General features: G+C 41.2%; 1 protein-coding gene across 2 annotated transcripts in view; it reads right to left on the bottom strand.

Annotated features, from left to right (window-relative positions):
* Positions 1–9,052, bottom strand: part of mkln1 (muskelin 1, intracellular mediator containing kelch motifs) — a 127,001-nt gene extending 117,949 nt beyond the window's left edge. For both annotated transcript variants that reach the window (XM_072562925.1, XM_072562924.1), the window contains exon 1: positions 8,946–9,052. In XM_072562925.1, coding sequence (XP_072419026.1) covers positions 8,946–9,028 — 83 coding nt within the window. In that variant the 5' untranslated portion in view covers positions 9,029–9,052. The remainder of the gene's footprint in view (positions 1–8,945) is intronic.
* Between the last annotated feature and the right edge of the window lie 17,367 nt (positions 9,053–26,419).

A 26,419-nucleotide genomic window follows, 5' to 3' on the forward strand; every position in this document is an offset into this window, starting at 1 on the left:
TAAGAAATATTTCCATGACTGGTGCCCATCAAGTGTCATGATGTTCTTTAGCTTTTTCAAACTCCCAGTAGCATTGTATAATCATTAGAGACAAACAATAACCAAGCACTTCAAAGTACTTCAGTCATATTCTGAGCTATAATTACAACTGTACTTAATACAAGTTTTTTTTACTATAATTACACTGCAAAGAATTGTTTATTTGTTCCAACATTCTTATTTTGAATTCATCCCACATTTTCAACTACCAGTGTGGTCTGAAAAAGTAAGTTTCATTTAAAATCATTTCCAATTTGGAAATTAAATTCAGATACTCAATGCAAAGTGGTCTAACTTAGTATTAAGTACTTAGTTTTTGAAACAAAAATCATAAAGCAGTTCCAAACCATCGAATTCAGACAACAAGCTAGATGTTTTGTGGTCAGTATCTCACCTTATGCCTCTCCAGTGTCTGTACAGCATTGGTAAGGCTCAAGTCAGAACCATGATGGAATAATACTCTCCACTTGCCGAAATGGGTCTTGTTCCAACAACACTCAAGCAGCTCAATGCCATCCTGAAAAAAGTCTATTTGATTGGCATCCTGTCCACCACCTTCAAAATTCACTACTTTCACCACTGACACACACCACAGGACGCAATACAACACTCACCCTGGCTCCTGGAACATTTACAAATCTACAGCCTCTTATACCTTCCAAACAGGGTAGATGTACAGGTCACTATTAACTGCAAAATCCCATCAAAAATCATATACTATCTTGATTTGTAACTAAATTGCTGTTCCTTCAGTCACAAGTTCAAAATCCTGCAACTCCCTATCTAACAGGTAGGTGAAGCTACACGGTGACTCAGTGGTTAGCACTGCCGCCTCACAGCACCAGGGTGTCAGGTTCGATTCCAGCCTCGGGTGACTATTGTGTGGAGTTTGTATGTTCTCCCCTGTGTCTGCGTGGGTTACCTACCACATCCAAAGATGTGCAGGTCAGGTGAATTGGCCATGCTAAATTGCCGATGGTGCATTAGTCAGAGGGAAACGGGTCTGGGTGGGTTACTCTTCGGAGGGTTGGTGTGGACTTCTTGTGTTGAAGGGCCTGTTTCCACACTGTAGGGAATCTAATCTAATCTACACTAGCGAGCAATCGTATAATGTATAAACCGCAACCTCAAGTTTATATGCAAAATGACATTAATAAGGAGAATGGTGAAAATCAATCAATCATTCCAACTTCAAAAGCCAATGCAAATTGAACAGTTCAAGACAATGGCTGCATTTATGAAATCTGCCTCTACTAGGTGCAGTGTCACAGTCGGTGAACTGCAACGCTATTAACATGCATCGCTCCTGGTAAGGTGTGAATTAATCCAGTACTATCCTCCATTGTCAGGTGTTTAAAGGCAAATTCTGAAATTAATGTTGAAAATTATATTTGAGGATTTTAAAAAGCGAGCAATTTGGAATAGGCACAGGATAGTACTGTGTCACCACTTTAAAACATAGAATTTATGCTCAAAGGTGATGAGCCAATTTAATAACAAAAACATTCTTGTCCTCAAATTTTGCTGGAACAATCCAGGTGTTTGAGTGAATTAACCCAAGTAATGACACAGGTCGACAGAGGAGGAAAGGATGAATCAGGTACCTTTTGTCAATTAATTGTGCAACAGCACAACTCAGCATGCACTGATGGATGGACCACAGCAGTAACATTTGTATTAGGAATATACACTCAAAGTCAAAATTAAGAGGTTTACAAACTAACTTTTGGTAATTTAAAAAAGGTTATAGAATTAAATTAACTTGTTGCGGCAAGACTTAAAAACTTGGTAACACGGCAGATCAGAAACTTTTCATCTCAGAAGCTCAGTACAAATCAATCCAAAATACTAATTAGACACAATATTTCAAATTCAAATGAATTACTGGGCCATTGTCAATTATTTCAACTAGAGAAATGGGTTTAAAAAATTCTCAAGCCCCATGTAATTCATTAGCTGGGTTCACTCGGTTTCATATTGCTGCAACTGCACTCGATACGCAAAAGCTATTTAGCCTGGGTAGAGAAAAGGTTATTCTACAGATAATTCCATTGAAATACCTGAACTGAATACAAAAACATAGCACATTTTGAACCATGTACAGCACCTAGACTATTCCTATTAGACTATTATAACTAAATATTAAAACAAATTTTTCTCATTTTGAAGGGGTGATTCAGCTTCTGATAACGTATTCACTCTCCAGATTGATTTGCTTCAGGTCAAACTCTCTGCATAGTATGGTAAATTTGCAGTACAGCACTGGGTGAGTTCACTGTTACCCATAACTGCTCAGAAAATACATATTAACAAACTTCGCATTCCGTTTGCTTCGGTCAACAGATGTGCTCCAAATGAAAATTTACTAACTATAGGGGAACCTTGATTATCCGAATGTGATGGGCGGGCACTATTTCGTTCGGATAATCAATTATTCGGTTAATCGAGGAAATGCCTTTACTCTGGGGCTCAGAAATGTTAAAGTCTACACCCTGTTGAGGAGACGGCAGCCCCCCGATCCACCCACAGCACCACCCCCAGCCCCAACGCCGTGCAACAATGTCCCAACCCTGTGCAACACCGCCCTCATCATCTTTGATGTAATATTTCCATCGGGATCTGGAGGTCTCCTTTGGATAATCGGATTTTCGGATAATTGGGATTCAGATAAGCGAGGTTCCTCTGCACATGGGAAAATGTTCAGCTGATCCTGCTCCTGTGCTGTCAAAATGTTTTCTCATGTTAAATACATGTAAAACTTCACCATCATCCCTCTGTTTTGTAATCAATCTTGCCTTCTACATTGAATATAGTCTTTTGTGTTCTTTCCTCTCCTCCCACAGGTTCCTTGTCTATATAATTCCTTAAAATCTGTTACAGCTGTAACACTTGCCAAGTCTGATCAAACACGACCACTCTTTAATATGAACTCTGTTTCCTTTTTTGTGGATACGGCTTCATCTTAGTAATCTGGACTTGAATGGATAGCAGATATGGGATGCAAGCATAGTATTTGCCAGTCTTAGCACGTAATTTCAAGCTGCTTTTAGAATATCAAAATAAGGGTTAGAGAGTTATTTATCACATCAACCTTTAACTTACAAATTAACCAAAATATTCCACTCCCAGACAAGCTTGTCAGTTGGATGGATTCTTTTCACTCTTATTTCATGTACAAGAACATCAGAAAATCAGATTTCCAAGTCTCCAGACCCTGACAAAAGATGCATCATTAACATCAGGTCCAATTGCAGCAAATGCAAACAAAGGAATTTAATAGATTGCAGGTGTTTCTCTTATGCATTCTAATAGACAACTACGTTTCCCAACTGTATCAGAAGTTTGAGGTTTCAAGTCTCAAGTCTCACACAAAACCCAAGTGTAACAACTAGAATGACTTTTTAAGCTGTGAAGGCAAACTATATTTCTAATGGCGCTATCTTTAAGATCACTACTTAAAGTGAGAACCCTGTTCAGTTCAGAACAAAATTGCAATGAGGGCAACAAGGATCTCTCCACATGCCCCTCTGGGGTTATTCCTCATGTTGAGAAGATCTTGAGAAAATTACCTCTTCAAACCATATTATTTGGTGACAAACAGCTTCAAGGTATCCCAAGTAAATAATGTGTCCTTCACAGCAAATGCTAAGAAATAAAGATGCACAAATTAGAGTCAGAGTGTCTTTTGGTTGAATGCAACATCTACTCCACTTTCCTCTCAACATATTCTTGTTCAGAATTTTACAACTGTCAAACCTTCATCTCCTGAAGTCACTTTTTCATCCAACAAACATCAGGTTTTAAAAACCTCATCTTGCCAATGTGATGTGCTCATGAAATAGGACTTTTATGTAGTGATACATCTTGTACTCCACATTCTTGGTGGTAAGTATTCTGTACTCTGGATCTTATAATATTTTGATTCTCAAATAAAACAATATTCGAGTGCACTTGAGCAAATTTTTATATATGGAATAACATTTTATTTCAAATTTCTTTTTGAGCTAACCGTATGGTAGCTAATTCAATTAGATTTTTTTTAAAAGAAAAGAATTAATATTGGACATACTACTCTGCACCCACTTGATGACAGTTTTAGTGCATTTTGGACATAGATTGGAACTATTCTTGATGTTGAGCTAATGAGCACAACAGAATTACTGGTACAAATACCAAACCATCCTGGCAAACGGCGACATTTGGGAAGATTCTTCAGCTGCATTTAGCTTTTTCCAAGCAGTGCCACTTGTTTGGACAGTGCTGTCTTATGTATTTCCAACACAGTATAACAACCACCACCACCACATGCTTACCTCAAGGATAGCCTGTTAACAATAATCTAATAGTTTGCGATTTGGAGATTTGTCGCTCAGGTTATGGATCAGGTTGTAAGTTTGCTGAGCTGACAGATTTGTTCTCAGACATTTCTTCACAATGCTAGGCAACATAATCAGTGAGCCTCCGATGAAGCGCTGGTGTTCTGTCCCACTTGCTATTTCTATGTCTTGGTCTGTTGTGGTGGGCGATATCACTTTCAGTTCTTTTTTTTGAAAAGGTTGGTAAATGGGGTGCAAATCAATAGGTTTGTTGATGGAGCTCAAGTATGAATGTCAGGCCTCGAGGATTTCCCGTGGGTGTCTTTGTTTAGCCTGTCCCAGGATGGATTTATTCTCCCAGTCGAACAAGTGTCCCTCTTTATGTGTGTGTATGGATACTACTGATAGGTGGTCATGTCTTTTGGTGGCTAGTTGGTGCTCATGTATCCTGGTGGCATGTTTCCTGCTGGTCTGTGCAATGTATTGTTTAGTGCAGTCCTTGCAGAATATTTTATGAATGACATTCATTCTGCTGTTTATTGATAGGGGGTCTTTTAAATTCATCAGGAGCTGTTTCAGTGTGGTGGCATGTGTGTGGGCTACCATGATGCCTATGGGCCACAGCAGTCTGGTTATTATCTCCAATATGTCCTTAAATGTATGGCAGGGTGGCTAAAGTGTCTGGGCGTGTTGTCTTCTTGTTTAGATCTGTTGTGTAGGAATCGGCAGACTGCGTTTAATCAGGTTCCTGCTGTTTCTGAGTACATTGCACAGCTGTTTTTCCTCAGCTCCTCTTTGTTCCTGGGTGCTGCAGTGTGTAATGGCCGGATCCTGGGAAGAGCTGTTCATTCTCACCTCTACATAACTGCTTCTGCTAAGAGTCCTGATATTGGTGATTCCATAGACGTCCCACTGATTTGTTTGTAAGTCTTGTCGTTGAAAGTGAAGTGGGTCCTGAGGCAGCAAAATGAATATCATATACAAAATACCCTGCAAGAACTGCAACAAACATTACATTGGACAGACCAGCAGAAAGCTAGCCACCAAAAGACATGACCACCTATCACTAGTACCCATAAACACAGACTAAGGAGGACACCAGTTTGACTGGGACAACAGCCTCCGTTCCGGGACAGGCTAAACAAAGACATGCACGGGAATTCCTAGAGGTTTGGCATTCAAACCAGAAGTCCATCAACAAACCTATTGAATTGGACCCCATTTACCAACTCTCAGCAAAGAAGAACCAGAAGTGATATCACCCACCACAACAGACCAAGACACACAAATAGCAAGCTGAAGAGAACACTGGCACTTCATCGGAGGCTCACTGATTATGTTGCCTAGCATGGTGATGAAATGTCTGAGAACAAATCTACCAGCTTAGCAAGCAAACTTACAACCCAATCTAATGGCACAAAATTAACACTGGAGCAATTTCTCTAAACCTACACAAAGGTTCTCAGATTGTCGTTGTTCTGATCAGATTTTGTCAAATGCAAAATGACTACCCTTTAAAAGTGATTGTTCCACAAATTCAGTGGGCATGAAGCTCTTTTATTCACATCAGAGATGCCCCAGTCCTGACATAAATGCAAGCTTTTATTATTTATAATTATTTGATTACAATGTGGAAGGTTTCCAACAAAGCTTTGTATAAGAGCAGTACAGATTTCAAATCCAGTTACAATATCAGCATGAAATGATAATGACAGGACAAATCGTTGGAAATATACATCATCTCTACAGAGAATTGTAGATAGATTTATGGGCTATGAGGAAGGCTCCAATAGTAATATTATACTTTCTTTCCCTTTCAGACACTTGCAGCAAATGTGATAACCAAGAAAATAAACATTTGCATCAACTAGTTTTCAGAACCACATCACCTCTGGTAGATCACACTACCATATCAATAATGTGTGAGATGGTAGCATTCTTACCCAAGTTAGAAGATTGGAGTGGGAACTTGAATCTACAGGAGGTTAATGCATTAGTTAAGGTTTATATGCTGCTGTGCAGAACTGAGAGTGTGTTATATTGTTGAAGATGCTATCGTTCAGGAGAGATATTAAACCCAGAGTAGCCTTGGGAAATAAAAATATCACTTGGCACCGATTTTTAGGAATAGGGGAGTTCCCTCCATTGTTCTTGCGAATAGAGGTGCTTCGAATCAGCATCACTAAAACTGTTTGTTTGGTCCTTATCATATGAATGTTTGAGAGAACTCAGTGCAAATTGAATATCAATTCCCTTCCCTTAGACACTTCAGAAGTACATCAGTGGCTGTAATGCACTTTGACATATCCTAATTCTAAATGGCACTCTAACATAATTGCAAGTGTTTTGCAATTACAATATGTCACTTTAATAAAGAATCTCAAAATAAACACCATTTCATCAAAACAAATGCCAAAAACACAGCTATCTTCTCAAGCAGTATATCGGGTGGTGCGATGGTTTCAAACATGGCTGCTAAATTCAATGCATAATCTAAAATCTCTGCCACACACAGGGCAAGTGGTGCTTCGAGGGTTGAGTGGATGAGTTGTTTGAAGTTGTGCGCTTTCCTCCAAACTTTAACTGTCAATTTTGAAGAAGTCTCTTGATGCATCCACTGTGCTCCAACTGAGCATTTTCCATTTTTAGATTAGATGAGATTAGGTTACTTACAGTGTGGAAACAGGCCCTTCGGCCCGACAAGTCCACACTGCCCCGCCAAAGCGTAACCCACCCATACCCCTATATCTACATCTAGATCTACCCCTTACCTAACACTACGGGCAATTTAGCATGGCCAATTCACCTGACCTGGACATCTTTGGACTGTGGGAGGAAACCGGAGCACCCGGAGGAAACCCACGCAGACACGGGGAGAACGTGCAAACTCCACACAGTCAGTCGCCTGAGGCGGGAATTGAACCCAGGTCTCCGGCGCTGTGAGGCAGCAGTGCTAACCACTGTGCCACCGTGCCGCCCACCAAGTTTGGTCACTCAAGTTGGGGTTGCCCGACAAGTCAGTGGTTAAGTACGATATCTTCAAGGATGCTGACAGAATGTTTTAGAGTATTTCTGCTAAAGCAGCAAGGTAGAGCAAAATAGAAATCGTTACCAAGGCTGAGAGTTTTGACAGCAATTTGTTTCTGATTTCAAGCATTCACAGTTTTTAGTCTTTTGTTCAGAGTATAGCAGTTGCTTCTTGGTATCAAGCAAACCAAAGACATTTCCCATTTAGCATAGGTCGTTTAAAGTTGTTAGCACTTTGATCTGCGCAAGATGACTTGCAAGAAAAGGAGTGGATGCACGTTTAAAAAAAACTCCAAGCTGCAAATACAGGCTGTAACTCTTACAATGGCTTCAATTCCAACTTGCTTAACTGTTAGTATTCAGTTTGGCTATTAGAGAGCACTCCAGAACTACCACTGAACTAAGAAGCCTTTGAAACAAAACACAAAAGATGTACAGCAATGAAACTTACTATGATGTAAACCTGAAAAGTTGATCAGTGGTTTCTAAAATAAGTAAAACAGAAATTACTCAATGCATGTTTAAAATGTGCATTTGACAGAAAAATGCTAGTTTTATTTATTTTAAAAAGTTGTATGCCCAGCATTCCCAAATATTTGAAGTGGCTGGTACTATTTGCAGGTAGTTGACACATTGCAAAGATCATATGTAAACAATCATATCAACTTCAACATTGGTTTGGAGTGGAGTGGGGGGGGGGGGGGGGGAGAAAGAATTTTGCAACAGTCACTGAAAGGAACTGATTAAGAACACAATAAATTAAAATGAAGTAGTTACAATTACTCCCAAGACTGAAAATGGTTTGTTTTTCTTTTAAGCCCAATACCACGGACAGGCGTTGGGAAATAGCAGCTTTCAAAACCCAAAATCAAAAAGGCTAATGACTCAAATTCATAATAACTACCTCCGCAGTGAGATCCCCTTCGCCGTTTAAGTGACAAGTTTCCAAATACTGTCGCTACAGAAAGTCAGACCGCATCTCACCTGTGCTGAGCACATTGAAACAATAGATGAAAACCAGCTTGCTAATGAGTGTATGGTCTGTTATTTGTAAAGAAACGCCTGTTGCTTTGCATCAGAGACCGTTACAGAAGCATCTGAGAAAAATTCAGCGGGGAAAGAAAGGGGGGGGGGGGTGAACAAGCAAAACTGGGCAGAAACTCCACTATTATCGGAAAATTAAGGTTTGCTGAATTTATTGCGGGCCAAGTGCAGCTATACATAAACCCGAGGCTGCAGAGAAAACATAAAAACAAAACACAGCCCGCGAACCACACACAAAAAAAATCACAAGCTGCAAATCAAACTTCACCTTCAAACAAAGTAAATTAGCTCCGGCCCAGAATTACACAATTTAAAAGCCTACACCCACGACCACCCGAGCCCCGGGGCGAGCCAGGTGAAGCCCAGCGCCGCCCGCGGTTCACGCGAGGCCGAGGCTTCGCCGGCTCAGACCAGGCCCCAGCCGGCAGCGATGACCGAACAACAAAAGATCGCTCGGCAAAACGGACAGGGAGGGCCGAGAAATACAAGAACAGGTACCCCACAGCAACGATTACTCACTCAGGGACGTAGATGGAGGAATAGCTGGACCACTTATAAACGCAGTAAGTCAGCGCCCGGCACTCGGGCAACACCGCCGCCATCTTAGAGCAGCAGCTGGGGCTGGGCACCACGTGACCCGGGAGGAGGAGACCACCCAACACACACATTCATATACCCCCGCCCCACTGCAGATACACCCTCACTGTGTATACTACCACTGCAGATACACCCTCACTGCAGATACACCTTCACTGTATATACTACTACTGCAGATACACCCTCACTGTGTATACTACCACTGCAGATACACCCTCACTGTGTATACACTCTCACTGCAGATACACTCTCACTGCAGATACACCTTCACTGTATATACTACTACTGCAGATACACCTTCACTGTGTAGATACACCTCACTGTGTATACACTCTCACTGCAGATACACCCTCACTGTATATACTCTCACTGCAGATACACCCTCACTGTGTATACACCCTCACTGTGTATAGACCCTCACTGCAGATACACCCTCACTGTGTATACACCCTCACTGTATATACTACCACTGCAGATACACCCTCACTGTATATACTCTCACTGTGTATACACCCTCACTGTATATACTCTCACTGCAGATACACCCACACTGTGTATACACTCTCACTGCAGATACACCCTCACTCTGTATACACCCTCACAGTATATACTACCACTGCAGATACACCCTCACTAGATATACTCTCACTGCAAGTTCACCCTCACTGTGTATACACTCTCACTGCAAATACACCCTCACTATGTATACACCCTCACTGTATATACTACCACTGCAGATACACCCTCACTGTGTATACACTTTCACTGCAGCTACACCCTCACTGTGTATGCACCCTCACAGTATATACTACCACTGCAGATACACCCTCACTGTATATATTCTCACTGTGTATACACCCTCACTGTATATAAACCCACTGCAGATACACCCAAACTGTATATACTCTCACTGCAGATACACCCTCACTGTATATACACCTCACTGCAGATACACCCTCACAGTATATACTCTCACTGCAGATACACCCTCACTGTGTATACACCCTCACTGTATATACTCCCAGTGCGGATACACCCTCACTGTGTATACACCCTCACTGTATATACTCTCATTGCAGATACACCCTCACTGTGTATACACCCTCACTGTATATACTACCACTACAGATACACCCCCACTGTATATACTTTCACTGCAGATACACCCTCACTGTATACACGCTCACTGTGTATACACTCTCACTGTATATATTCCCACTACAGATACACCCTCACTGTGTATACACCCTCACTGTACATACTCCTACTGCAGATACGCCCTCATTGTATATACACCCTCACTGCAGATACACCCTCACTGTATATACACCCTCACTGTATATACTCCCACTGCAGATCCACCGTCACTGTACATACCCTCACTGCAGATACACCCTCACTGCAGATACACCCTCACTGTATACACTCTCCCTGCAGATACACCCTCACTGTATATACCCCTCACTGCAGATACGCCCGCACTGTATATACACCCTCACTGCAGATACACCCTCACTGTATACACACCCTCACTGTACATACACACTCATTGCAGATACACCTTCACTGTATATACACCCTCATTGCAGATGCACACACACTGTATATACGCCCTCACTGTATATACCCCTCACTGTAGATACACCCTCACTGTATATACCCCTCACTGCAGATACACCCTCACTGCAGATAACCCTCACTGTGTATATGCCCTCCCTGCAGATAGCTCCTCACTGCAGATACACCCTCACGTTATATACAGCCTCACAGCAGATACACCCTCACTGTGTACATGTCCTCACTGTGTATACCCTCACTGTATATACACCCTCACTGCAGATATCTCCTCACTGCAGATACACCCTCACGGCAGCTACACCTTCACTGCAGATACTACTTCACTGTACATACTACCTCACTGCTGATACACCCTCACTGCTGAAACACTCTCACTGTAAATACACCCTCACTGTAAATACACCCTTACTGTATATACGCCCTCACTGCAGATATACTTTCACCGCAGATACACACTCACTGTATATACATCCTCACTTCAGATGCACACACACTATATACACACCCTCACTGTACATACACTCTCACTGCAGATACACCTTCACTGTATATACACCCTCATTACAGATGCACACACACTGTATATATGCCCTCACTGAAGATGTGCCCTCACTGTATCTATATCCTCACTGCAGATATACCCTCACTATACATACACCCTCACTGTATATACGCTCTCACTGCAGATGCACACACACTGTACATGCACCCTCACTGCAGATACACCCTCATTGTATATACCCCTCACTGCAGATACACCCTCACTGTGTATACACCTCACTGCAGATACACCCTCACTGAATATACACCCTCACTGTATATACATCCTCACTGCAGATACATCCTCACTGCAGATACACTTTCACTGCAGATACACCTTCACTGTATATACACCCTCACTGCAGATACACCCTCACTGTATATACCCTCACCCCACTGCAGATACACCCTCACTGTATATACACCCTCACTGCAGATACACCTTCACCGTATATGCACTCTCACTGCAGATACACCTTCACTGTTCATACACCCTCACTGCAGATGCACAAACACTGTACATGCCCCCCCACTGCAGATACACCCTCACTGCAGATACACCCTCACCGCAGATGCACACGTACTCTACATGCCCACTCATTGCAGATACACCCAAACTGTATATATACCCTAATTGCAGATACACCCTCACTGTATATACATCCTCACTGTATATACACCCCTCAATGCTGATACACCCCTCACTGCAGATCACCTTCACTGTATTTACTCCCTCACTGCAGATACCTCCTTACTGCAGGTAGACCCTCACTGCAGATACAACCTCACAGTATATACACCCTCACTGCACATACTCACCTCGCTGCAGATAGACCCTCACTGTATATATGCCCTCATTGCAGATACACCTTCAATGCACATACTCTCTCACTGTATGTACACCCCACTCTGCATATACACCCCTCACTGCAGATATGCCCTCACAGCAGATATACCCTCACTGTATATACATTCTCACTGCAGATACACACCTTGCTGCAGATGCAACTTCACTGTATATACACCCTCACTGTAACACACCCCTCACTGTAATACACCCCTCACTGTCGATACACCCTAACTGCAGTTACACGCTCACTGTATATACACGCTCGCTGCAGATACATCCCTCACTGTATGTACACCCCTCTCTACAGGTACACTCCTCACTGCATACACATCCGCATTGCTGTTACACCCTCACTGCAGGTACACCCTTTCTATAGATACATCTCTCACTGTATTTACCCCCTCACTGCAGATACAATACTCTCTGCAGATGCACCCTCACTGCAGATACAACCTCACTGTATATACATCTTCACTGCAGATACCCCCCACTATAGATACACCCCTCACCACAGATACACCCCTTACTGCAGATACACCCTCACAGCAGATACACCCTCACTGTATATACACTCTCACCGTATATATGTTCTTGCTGTATATAGACCCTCACTGCAGATATACCCCTCACTGTAGATACACCCTAACTGCAGTTACACGTTCACTATATATACATCCTCGCTGCAAATACTCCCCTCACTGTACGTACACCCCTCTCTGCAGATACAGCCCTTCTCTACACATACACCTCTCACTCTGGATATACTCCTTACTGCATATACCCCCTCACTGTTTATACGCCCTTCACTGCATATAGACCCTCACTGCATATACAACTTCACTGAATTTACACCTCTCACTGCAGATATACCCTCACTGCAAACACACAACCACTGCATATACACCCCTTTTGCATATTCACATCCTCTGTTCACTGCATATAATCCACTTAATGTATGTACTCAACCACACACATTCATATATGCTCCTTAATCGATATAAACCCATTGCATCATATACCCTTCAATGCATATACACCCCTCACAACATGTACTCCTCTCATGCAGAATCATATACCTCTCCCAAATGTCTTAAAATTCTTTCTTCACTGTGTGTACAGTCCTCACAGCATACACGCACATTTATATACTCCTCTTCCTTTAATAAACCCTCTGACACATTTGAGTACTGCCCCACACTCCATATACTCCCCTCATACATATTCCTATAGTCCTCATTCCATCTATCCAATTCAGTAAGGTACATGTCCCCAAACTCATTTGAATACAGATATCAACCTGTTCATATACCTAACCTCAACATAAATACATGAACTCAATCTCACACTGAACACAAGATTATGTATCTTACGCCCCAGTGAGCACAAGCAGTTGCATCCAAGCTCACATACCCGCTATATCTAAATCCTTATTTTCGTGTTCTGAGCCCAAATACATACACTCAAAATTAAAGTGCAAACATTGATCTGGAATACTTGTACCAACTTCGCACTATATATTCCAAGCATAGTATTGATTTGGGATGTGATTATGCGTTGACTCTGAATTGAAAGGCTCAGGGTTATGTCTTGAAAGGTCCAGAAAATAATTCACTCTAACAGACACTAGATTGTTAAAAACATTATTTTTTGGATGGGTTACAAAGCCAAAGCTGATCTGCCTGAAAAACTAGAATTTGGAAAAGAGCCAAAATTTTTTTCTAAATCAGCCTCATCGAGAGGACACTAGTTTTATTTGTTGATAGTAATCTGCAGAGTGCAACACAGCTCCCAAATTTCACAACAAATTGAGCATGACTACACTTTAAGAATATCATTGATTGCTAAGGAAGTGATTTGAGATGTCAAGGATATGAAATCTTCCTGCATGTTCAAGTGCTTTTCTGTCATATTCCCAGCCTTACTGCATACCCATTCTGAGTATAGATTACTATACCCAATTTGAAGGAATTCAACAAAGTCCAGGTAGAGATGCATAACTTTTCCATCCATACAAATCTTAAAAATCTATACAGAATCGTACAATGTAAATGCACAGAGGCTGGCATACTTTAAGATCCAGGACTATGGATTGTAGCAAATGTTCAATGGGCAAAAGCCACCATATATTGAGGGAATGGAAACCCTGTGAAGCCTCAAAGCTACAAGAAGAAAATGGCTGATATGAAATGCAAATGTATGTTCGAATGTAACTTAAAAGGCAAGTGTTGTGTGGTACAAAATGTTCAGTGTTGTTAGCAAGTGTTACAGAAATCACTTCATGTAATATCAAGTTTGAACTGTTAGGTGACATCCTTAAAAAAATTTTATAGATAAAGAATATTTTGGGGAAAGGAAAGTTATACTCACAGAGCTCATATAGTTATCCACAATGTCAGTTTGGGCACAGAGCCCAGAAACACTCAAACAACCTCAGTAGATATAAAAAATATTAGATTATTCAATGTAAACATGCAGAGAATGCACATTAACATCCCATAGAAGCACTTTTTCGCTGCAGATGTGAAACTAAAAACTTATAAAGTTAGTCGATAAACTCATCAGTCCACATCTCATGTTTTTTTTAATCTAGTGATTTCATTTTCTACTCTTACTCCCCGGGCCATGTTTGCAGAGTTTTGAAAACTGTTAACTGTAGCCTCAGTTAATTCCTCGTTCGCATTCTCAATCATACAGTGACAATTCCATGGATTCCATTTAGTGAGTGGCCCATTGATCAATTTAAGGAACAAAAGAAAGATGAGAAGTCGACTATTCAAGTTTTGCATGTGAAATAAAGAGACCATCGGTATGTACAAATGGATGCATTGATTCCAGTGTTCAAAGAGAGGCAGCCGCTTTGGCTGAGCTCACAATGCATTCATAGACAATCCTACATAATCCCTCCAAAAATAATAAGAATCCTTTCTTAGGATGTTTTTGTTGTAAAAGTAAACTGTTATTGTGCAGTGTACATACAGGGATGTGGGTTTGTCTATATGTGTTGATGTTTGAAAACATGCACATAGAGCTAGCACTGTCCAATAGGATGGCAAGTGGCCTGTCAAAGCTGGAGCATCAATAAGAACTCTAAAAGGCTCTTCAGTTGGAAAGTAGAGCAGAGTCATAGTGGAATATGTGTGTTTTTAATAATGCTTCATTACAATATTATTTAGTCATTATTATACCCTTTCAAAATACGAAATGTACAAAGGCATGTTCACTTTGCCAAGTTGGCCAGAGAAAACACAAACAGAATGAGAAAACAAAATCTGCTCCTGGGCTGGCAAATCTCCCTGAAATCTGGAGCATTATTCTCTTGGAGTTCCCTTTTCAAAGATGTAAGGGGAGTTTCCCAATGTGGGGGTTGGGACCACGGCTGGGATTGGGGGTCGCAAGCTTTGAGACAGAAATGACCACTGTGAAGCTCAGACTGAGTCACAACAGCAGTGCTCTCCTCCTAACAGATGCTTCACACAGGACAGGAAGGGAAGTAAAAGGGGGAGGAGGAGTTGCAGTGCTGGTCAGAGATTATATCACAGCTGTGCTAAATGAGGATACTATTCTTAAGCAGGGCTTGAGCAGTGAGGCACTATGGGTGGAGGTGAGAAATAACAAGGGTGCAATTACATTGGTGAGCTTACAAGACTCCCAGCAGTGAGCGTGAGATAGAAGAACAAATAGGTACACAGATTATGGAAAGATGTAGAGGCGTGGTGGTGATGGGAGATTTTAATTTTCCCAACATTGACTGGGATACACTTAGTGTCAGAGGTCTGGATGGGGCAGAATTTGTAGGGAGCGTCCAGGAAAATTTGTCAATAGTCTGATGAGGGAAAGGGCCATATTGGACCTGGTATTGGGGAATGAGCCAAGCCAGGTGGTAGAAATTGCAGTGGGGAATTTCTTTGGGAATCATGACCACAATTCTGTAAGTTTTAGAATACTCATAGACAAAGGGAAGAATACTGAACTGGGCCAAGGCCAATTATATCAAAATTAGGCAGGAGCTGGGAAATGTGGATTGGACACAGTTATTTGAAGGAAAGTCCACATTTGAGATGTGGGAGGCTTTCAAAAATAGGTTGAAGATAGTGCAAGGTATGCATGTCCCTTTGAAAATAAGGGACAGGAAGGGCAAGATTTGTGAACCGTGGATGACAGGAGAAATCGTATGACTAGCCAAGAGGAAAATGGAAGTGTACTTAAGGTCCAGGCAGCTAAGAACAGAGGAATATCTGGAGGAATATCGGGAGATTAGGACCAATCTTAAATGAGGAATCAAGCGGGCAGAATTACTTTAGCGAGCAGAATTAAGGCAAATCCAAAGGCCTTTTATTCTTATATAAGAAGCAAGAGGGTGACTTGAGAAAGGGTTGGTCCACTAAAGGATAAGGAAGGGAGGTTGTGTGTCGAACCTCAGAAAATGGGTGAGATTCTCAATGATTACTTTGCATCAGTGTTCACTGAGGAACAGGACATGATGAATGCTGAGCTTTGAGATAGAAGTTTACTTACTCTGGATCATGTTGACATAAGGAGAGAGGATGTATTGGGTAGGCTAAAGGATATTAAGATGGACAAATCCCCCAGACCAGATGGGATCTATTCCAGGTTGCTGAGAGAGGCGAGAGAGGAAATAGCTGGGGCCCTGACAGATATCTTTGTAGCATCCTTAAACACAGGTGAGGCGCTGGAGGACTGGGGGGGTTGCTCATGTTGTCCCCCTGGATAAGAAAGGTAGTAGGAATATTCCAGGTAACTACAGACCAGTGAGCATGACATCAGTGTTGGGAATGTTGCTGGAGAAGGTACTAAGGGATAAAATCTATTTATATTTGGAAAAGAATGGGCTTATCAGTGATAGGCAACATGCTTTTGTGCAGGGGAGATTGTGCCTTACCAACTTAACAGAGGTCTTTATGGAAGTGACCAAGTTGATAGATGAAGGAAGGGCTGTATATGTCATATACATGGACTTTAATAAGGCTTTTGTTAAGGTTCCCCATGGTAAACTAATAGAGAAAGCGAAGTCACATGGTGTGCAGGGTGTTCTAGCTAGGTGAACAAAGAACTGGTTGAGCAACAGGAGACAGAGAGTAGTAGTTGAAGGGAGTTTCTCAAAATGGAGGAAGGTGACCAGTGGTGTTCCACAGGGATCAGTGCTGGGACCACTGTTGTTTGTAAAATATATAAATGATCTGGAAGAAGGCATTGCTGGTCGGATCAGTAAGTTTGCAGATGACACAAAGATTGGTGGAGTAGCAGAAAGCATAGGGGACTGACAAAGAAGACAGGAGAATATAGATAGACTGGAGAGTTAGGCAGAGAAGTGGCAGATTGAGTTCAATCCAGGCAAATGTGAGGTGATGCATTTTGGGTAGTCTAATTCTGGAGCGAACTATACTGTAAATGGAAGAAACTTGGGAAAAGTTGATGAGCAGAGAGATCTGGGAGTTCAGGTCCATTGTACCCTGAAGGTGGCTACACAGGTGGATACAGTGGTCAAGAAGGCATATGGTATGCTTGATTTGGAGATGCCGGTGTTGGACTGGAGTGTACAAAGTTAAAAATCACATAACACCAGGTTATAGTCCAACAGGTTTAATTGGAAGCACACTAGCTTTCGGAGCACTGCTCCTTTATCAGGTGAAGCACAATCACCTGATGAAGGAGCAGCGCTCCAAAAGCTAGTGTGCTTCCAATTAAACCTGTTGGACTATAACCTGATGTTATGTGATTTTTAAATATGGTATGCTTGCCTTCATCGGACAGGGTATTGAGTATAAAAGCTGGCAGGTCATGTTAAAATTGTACAAGACTTTGGTTCGGCCTCATTTAGAATACTGTGTACAGTTCTGGTCACCACATTACCAAAAGGATGTAGACGCTTTGGAGAGGGTGCAGAGAAGGTTTACGAGGATGTTGCCTGATATCGAATGTGCTAGCTATGAAGAGAGGTTGAGTAGGTTAGGATTGTTTTCATTAGAAAAAAGGAGATTGAGGGGGGACCTGATTGAGGTCTACAACATCATGAAGGGTATAGACAGGGTAGATTGAAATAAGCTTTTTCCCAGGGTGAGGGATTCAATAACAAGAGGTCACACGTTCAAGGTGAGAGGTGAAAAGATTAAGGGGGATATACGCAGCAAGCACTTTACATAGAGGGTGGTAGGTGCCTGGAATGCATTGCCAGCAGAGGTAGTAGAGGCAGGCATGGTAGATTCATTTAAGGTGCATCTGGACAGATGCATGAGTAGGTGGGGAGCTAAGGGATACAGATGCTTAGGAATTGACCGATAGGTTTAGACAGTGGATTTGGATAGGCTCAGGCTTGGAGGGCTGAAGGGCCTGTTCCTGGGCTGTAAATTTTCTTTGTTCTTTCCTTTGTTCTTTAATAGGGCCCCCCTTCTCACAGCTCCCACCCACTCCCCTCCTCAAAGTTCAAGCTGAGGAGTTACAACATCTTTCAAACTACTCAAATGAGATCAGAATTGGAAAAGGTTTGGGAAGTGCACCTGGTGAAGCATATGCATGTGCCACATTTCTAATCCTTCAACAAGAACATTGCCTATACTTCAAAATTAAATTTGTCCTCCTGTTCTTTCCTTCCTCCCTCCTTTCCTCTCTTTCATCTTTCCTTTCTCTTTCTCTCCCTTCCTTCATTACTCGTTCCTCACTTCCTTCCTTCCTCCCTCCATCATTCACTTTGTCTCTCCTTCCCTTCCTTCCTCCCTTTGTCCTTCCCGCTTTTAATCCACTCACCTTCCCAAATGCTTGCTTTCATTTTAGGTTTTCAGAGTGACAATGTTTCAAGCCAAGTTGCAGGATTTCTCACACTTGGCTGCAGTAGGGAAGATGTTCCTCACTGTTGGAACTCATTGTGACCCTTCAGATTAGACATCAGACTGAGACTTGACAGGCTGCTACAGGGGCATGTTTACAATCCCATGACAGGATGCAAAGAACTGTGAGTACTTCCCATAGCCCCACTACCATTCTTACTGTAACCAACACTAAACAAGACACATCAACTGTTCTTTCATGCCATGACTCTTTCTGTGGCTTTGGTGCCCTATTTACCAACGTATGAAAAATCTCATTATGTTTTGGTCAATATGAAGCAACTCGGAAAGTTTCTCAGAGAAATAACAAGAAACTATTTAATTGCATGTAATAACTTTACAGAAGTATACAATTAATCCCTGCATTTCAGAAGTCTATTTATGAAAGCATCTGTAAAGAGACAAGGAGGATTTGCCTTTTAAAACTTCGTATTACTTCTCCTTTGATTAGTTTATTTTTGTCCAAGAGCCTCGTATTTTTTCCCAAGTACTATTTCTCAAAGCTCATTTTTCCTTGTTCATTGCTGCACGTCATTCCACTCCATTAGAAATGCAAAAGAGGAAAACCAGGGAATAACAGACAAGTTTTCCTAATTAGAATACCCAGGGGACTGTGGATGCTGGAAATCAGAATCAAAAATGCCAACTTGAATTCTTCTTTCTCCCTACAGATGCTACCAGACCTGCTGAGTTTTCCCTAACATGTGCGATGAAGAAATTGTTGGAGTCTACAATCAAGGATGGGGTAATTGAGCACCTGAAACATTTTCAGTTAATCATGGAGAGCCAGCATAGATTCATAACAGGGAAGTCATGCCTTACAAACCTCACTGATTGTTTTTGAAGTGCAGACCAAGGTAGTGGACTGGGGAGTGTCTATGGATGTTCTTTGCATGGACTTCCAGAAGGCATTTGTTAAAGTCTGACACAAGATAGAAGCCCATGGAATTGTGGACAAATTACTGACATGGCTGGGAAATTGGCTGAGTGACATTTAACAAAACGTAGAGATAATAGGAACGTACTGAAATTGGCAGGATGTGTCCAGTGGTGTCCCCACAAGGATCTGTGCTCAGGCTCCAATTATTCACATTATTTATTAAAGATTTGAATAATGGCATAGAAAGGCATATTTCCAATTTACTGACATGACAAAGTTAGGCAGCATCATAAAGAGTATAGATTATTACATAAAATTACAGTGGGATATTGATAGACTAACTGTATGGGTACAACTGTGGAAGATGGAGTTCAATTTGAGCAATTGTGAGGTTATCCATTTTAGACTGAGGAAGGATAGATCATGTTGAAATGTTATGAAGTTAAATACGTGGATGTCCAAAGATATTTGGGGATTTAGGCATATCAATCTTTAAATTGTCACACAGATATGCAGAAAATAATCAAGAAAGGTAATGGAATTCTAGCCTTTATATCTCAGGAAGTGGAGTGCAATGATTCAGAAGTTATGCTGCAGTTATACAAAATCCTATTTAGATCCCAAAGTGTACTACGAGCAGATATGGGCTCCACATCTTAGGGCAGATATTGTGGCCTTGGACAGAGTACAATGTAAGTTTACAAGAATGATACCTGGATTTCAGGGGTTAAGTTCTGAGGAGAGGTTATACAAATTAGGCCTATTTTCTCTAAAATCTAGAATATTACATGGTGATCTGATTGAAGTCTTTAATTATCAGGACAACACTGTGTAGAGATAGATAAACTATTTCCACTGGCTGAACACTTTAGAAGTTGGGGCATAGACTGAGAGTTAGGGCTAGACCATTCTGGAGAGATGTTAGGAAGCTCTTCTACATATAAAGGGTGGTAGTTGTTTGAAACTCACTACAAATGGTAGTGGATTCTGGACCAGTTGTGAATTTTAAATATGAGACAGATTACTTTGATGTTCAGCAAAGATATTAAGGGGTATGAGCCAAAGGCATGCATTTGCAGTTAGGCCACAGATCAGCCATGATCTCATTGAATGGTGGTGCCGGCTCAAGGAGCTGAATGGTCTACCCCTGTTCCGATGCTGCTTTGGAAAAACACTGCCTACTAGTTAGGGTTTAACTGTAGCTGGAATAAGCAAAGAACTTCAAACTTGGCAAAGAAACTGGAAAACATAGGTGTCAACCTTTCAAATTGGCAAAACAAAAATAGAAACTGGTTCAACATAAATATTCTCACAGACAAAACTGAGTGAGCCACACAGTAACATAAAGTAGAGAAGCAGAATGATAGGATAGAGTTGCTGACATATAAAGTGGAATAATATAAGCATTCCTCTGTCAAGATGCAATCAGACCTAATTAAGCCATTGAACATTTCTCAAGAAACGTTAAAATTAGTCACTGAGACACTGAAGCAGATGTAATATATGCAAAGTCAAAATACTACCGAATGTGGAATTCTGGAGCAAACACAGAAAATGCCGGAGATGGTCAGCAGGTTTGGCAACATCTATGGAGATGGAAACAGAGTTAATGTTTCACATTTGGTATGACTCTTCTTCGGAACGTTTTGAAGAAGACATATTGGACTGAAAACATTGACTCTATTTCTCTCTCCACAGATGCTGCCACACTTGTCCAGCATTTTCTATGATTCTTTCAGTGTAAAATATGTTTAGATTTTAAGGACAAAGGATGTTGAGGCAACAAGATCAATGATGGAGTGCAAAGTCAATGGCCAAACTGAACTTGCCTGTTTCACATAAGTTAAATAGAAATAAATTCCAATAAGCTGCACGTCAACCTCAGGACTATGTGACTCCTCTCTGTATTGTTTCCAAGGCATGAATTAATCCGGGATGTCTTGTCGGCCAGAATTAGAACACGAGGCAAGCTGCGATTTGACTAGACTGCCCTAATGTTTATTTACAACTCCCTCTGATCTGTACTTTGCTATTTTTGAGAGTTCCACATTATAAAAGCTTTAACAATTAGAGCCCACTGGATTGAAATATCATAGAGTCATAAGGTAATAGAGGTATACAGCACAGAAACAAAACCATTCAGTCTAATTTGTTGATGCCGACCAGATTTCATAAATTAATCTAGTCCCATTTGCTAGCACTTGGTCCAGATTCCTCTAAACCCTTCCTATTCATGTTTCCATCCAGGTGCCTTTTAAATGTTGTAATTGTACCAGCCTCCACCATTTCCTCTGGCAGCTCATTCCATACATGGACCACCCTCTGCATGAAAACATTGCCCTTGAGATCCCTTTTAAATCTTTCCCATCTCACCTTAAACCTAAGCCCTCTTGTTTTGGACTCCCCTACTCTAGGGAAAAAGACTTTGTCTATTTATCCTATCCATGCCCCTCATGATTTTATAAACCTCTTTCAGGTCACCCCTCAGCCTCCGACACTCCAGGGAAAATAGCCCCAGTCTCTTCACCCTCTCCCTACAGTTCAAATCCTCCAACTCTGGCAACATCCTTGTAAATCTTTTCTGAACCCTTCCAGGTTACTAAGGCAGGGAGAGAAGAATTGCACACAATATTCCAATTGCATCCTGAATCATCAACACAGAATGATTAGAAGACAGAAGGAGGCAATTCAGCCCATCATATTTGTGCTGATGCTCTGAAGGAGCAATTCTCCTGGTGTCATTTTTTTACTTGCAACATTTTCTTTCTGGGCTTTAAAGACAAAATACTGTTTTGTTCTTCTTAGCTCCTTTCCTGCGACATATTTTAGCTTCCAGCAACTGTAAAATATGATCAAACTGTACAATGGCTTCACCAAGTATTTAATTGTATATAAACTCTGGAAGGTTCAAACAGATATTGTGTTAAACACAGAAACAGGTCAATAATACGAAAACTATGAAGAACTAGAAGCAGTGTTTTGGGCGAGTGTGTTCTCTTTTCTATGCATCAGGTGGCGCAGTCCAGCTATGTTTGTTTTTGTGTGCAATCCAATCTCTCAAATGGTAGTCATAGGAACACAGGAACAAGAGTTGACCATTCTGTCCATTGAGACTTTTCCACCATTCAGTGCAATCATAGCTGATTCATGCTTCAGTCTTGCACTATCACCATTTCTCTTGATGTTGTTAGTCTCCAGAAATCCACCAATTTCTGCCTTGAACATACTCTGTAATTGAGCTGTCACCGTCCTCTGGGGCTAGAGAATTCCAAAGATTCACCACCCTCTGAGTGAACAAGTTCATCTTCATTTCAATCTTAAATGGTCTTCCCCATAGCCTGAGAGTATATTCCCTGATTTTAGACATCCCAGTCAGGTTCCAAACTTTGCAACTCTTGGATCTGAACAACCTTCTTCTTCATCATCCATTCCATTTCTTTGGATCATGCTTTTTGTAAAGAGATGCAGAGAACTTTGTTGGTTTGTGATATCTGGGAGCTGGGAGTTGTCTCTATTTAAACAACAACCTCTTGTTAACCTTGACCTGTTCTGTCCCCACAGTCAGTCATTTACAGTGATGAGATTTTTACATTTTGCAGAGTATTTTCTACTGTAGAGATGATACTTATGCTAGTTCCCATAACTAAATGTGGGTAATGGAATACCGAAACACTCAAAGAACATTGACGACAGCTCCTAATATTTGTATTAGACACTGATGTGTTACAAACTGTAGCACACTTGCCTCGGTGTGTCATGCATCAAGTGGCCCCAGTAGATGGAGGCTGAGACCTTTCTACCATCAGACCACATGATTACCAGACAGAAGGAGGCAATTTGGCCCATTTGGTACCGATGATATGACATATTGATGACAACACAAGGGTGTCTGTTCAGACATAACACAATGTCCCCCTTTTATCCAAAGGCAAAGAAAGAAATATCAAGCCAATGTATATAGTTGCACACAGGCACTTTAATAATTATACAAACTGAATCAACAATATTAGCAATTCAAACTTCAATATATTATTTTGGAGTTCTGACAACTCTTCCTGATATGGTGATTGTTTACCCATCTGCAGAAGTGTGTTATTCTCGGTTAGTCTCGATTGCTCAGGGCTGTCTTGCTGCTGGTTGCTGTCAGGCAGCATCGCAAACTCATTTTCTTCTTCACTCTCTACGTGCATGATTTGGTGGTGTACATTGGTCTGAGTTAGCTTCTGTTACTTTACAATGTAGTACCATTGAATAAATGGGCGTATCTGGGCTAGTTGAATATCTTTGAAATGTTGCTGGTATCCAAGTACTCCTGACAGGTTTTCTGACTCACCCTCCCTGTTTGTTATGTAGTTTTGGTGGTTCTCTATAGCTTGCTGGTCATGGATCTCTTTCTTCTTCTCTAGCTTTAAAGAAGTGTCCAGTGGCTCAGAGTGTTAGACAATTGGCTTAGTCTACGTCATTTGCATTTGCCTTCCAAGTACAAACTGCTGGAGCTGGTGATCTCTTGCCCATTGGTTTTTGTGCAAAAATGTCAGAAGTCACAAAACACCAGGTTACAGTCCAACGGACGTATGTGAAATCACAAGCTTTCAGAGCTTCTCCTTCATCATGTGAAGTGCAAAAATGTTGCAGTGCAATGCAAAAATCTTGTATCATTGCTTGATATTTGTTAAACATAGATTTGATGGTAAATATCATACATGTTGCCAAGGCTGCATGAGAAAGGGTAGGGGTATTGGTCGCTGCCAACTGAGCACACATGGCTTGGAGTGGTTTGCCAGCGAACTATGGTCTATTGTCAGATTCTTTCTGTACCAATATGCTATGGAAGCTGAAAATGATGGTCAGTGTTTCAGTGATGGTTGCACTCATTGTGTTGCTAAGTTACTAAGCAATGGCAAATTTGGAGAAGTAATCCATCACAGGGATGCAATCTTCCCTGAGCACTATGAATGCATTCATTGCTAATTTTATCTAAGGAGGGGAAGTAAAACCATGTGGATGTAAAGGCTCCCTCCACTGCTGGCGTTGATATATTGGACATCCCTCACACGCATTCATAAGTCATTGTCCATTCTGATTCAATCCTGGCCAGTGCACAGATTCACATGCTAGCCTTCTTGTATGTTCAGTATCCATGCGTCCTTGGTGTCACATTGTCATGGTAGCTTAGTGTAGTGCTTTTGGTACTTTGTTTGCCCTTGAGAATGACTTGCTGTGATATACCAAAAGTCATTGAATTGAATTGAATTGAATTGAATTTATTGTCACTTGTGGCACAGTGAAAAGCTTGGTCATTTCAGAGTCATCTCTGAAGGGGCAAATTGAAAAAAAATGCTCTCAGGAACTTCCCTAATATTATTAGGCCACCCTTAGGTAATAGTATTTTGCCACTCTTGTAACTGCTCATATTTTATAGTTGCCAATTGTGATTGGCACAGGCTCAATTGTAACAACTTTATCTAGAGAGCATCTTCCATTTAATAGTGTAGCATATCCATGAGTACAGCAAGAGGGACATGTTGGACTTTGTGTTTGTTTCCAAGAGTCTGAAAATGAAAGCTTGCAGTCTTTTATAAGCACTTAGTGTTTTGCTGCTTAACATCACATTGCCATGAAATGATATCTGGAAGTGGTTTCCTGGTAAATCACCACCCTGATTAACCCTGATCTGTTCTGCCATCAGGATCTACCAAAGATACTGTGATGGCCTTTTTACCTTCAGCAGGGAATTCTTTGCTGATATAATAATACTTACGTGCACGCTTGTACTGTAAGAATTAAATGTTTGTTACTGTTCCTGGCAAGCCTGACCAGTCAACACTGGACCTGCAACCTTACTAAAACTTTGGTCTGCAAAATAATGCTAAGAGAGAAGTTACCCGAGACACATGCAAATTGACATAAGGCAAATGAGATGAGAGACATGAACGTAGCTCACATACCAGAGTAGGGGTGGGCTGCACCTTGTGGAGCACCAGCACTAATATTGGGGAAAATGGGGGCTGTAACATGTTAGCAGTCGATACCTGGAACCAGTGTCTTAGGGAGCCCCAGAGCCCAGAAAGTAGAGAGGACTTTAGACTAAATAGTGCGCACAAGGTGTCAAAATAACAAATCTAAAAGTAAAGCAATAGATAAGGCTTGAGGATAGAAAATAATAAAAAGGTAAAACCAGAGGCTCTTAGCTGAATGCACATGGTATTTGAAACAGAATAAATGAACTGATGGAACAAATAAGTATGATCTGATAGCCATTACAAAGATATGGCCAGGGAATTATATACATTGGGACTTGAACATGGAAGGGTAAGGATAATTAGGATGCACAGTAAACTAGGAAAAGATGGCTGACTCAGTTAAATAATAATCGTATTATAACAATAAAGAGAAATGATCTAACTTAGAGATAGCGATGGTTTGGGTGGAGTTGAGAAATAAAAAAGGCATTGTAGGATTATTGTACGGGCCCTCTGATAGTAACAATGTTGTATGCATATATATGCAATGAGATAAGATTAATAAACAGCCTCATAGTGAAGGCATTTCTAGATATCATCAATGATTGAATATTATATTTAGTTTGAGGGAAAGAAGAGTGAGCCCAAGACTTGGTTCTTTGAACTTAAACAAGGGGAGTTATGAGAGTGTGAAAACAGAGCTGGCTAAAATGAATTGGCAAATTAGGTTTTGGGATAGATCA

The sequence above is a fragment of the Chiloscyllium punctatum genome, chromosome 44, assembly GCF_047496795.1.
Source record: "Chiloscyllium punctatum isolate Juve2018m chromosome 44, sChiPun1.3, whole genome shotgun sequence".
Lineage (NCBI taxonomy): Eukaryota > Metazoa > Chordata > Chondrichthyes > Orectolobiformes > Hemiscylliidae > Chiloscyllium > Chiloscyllium punctatum.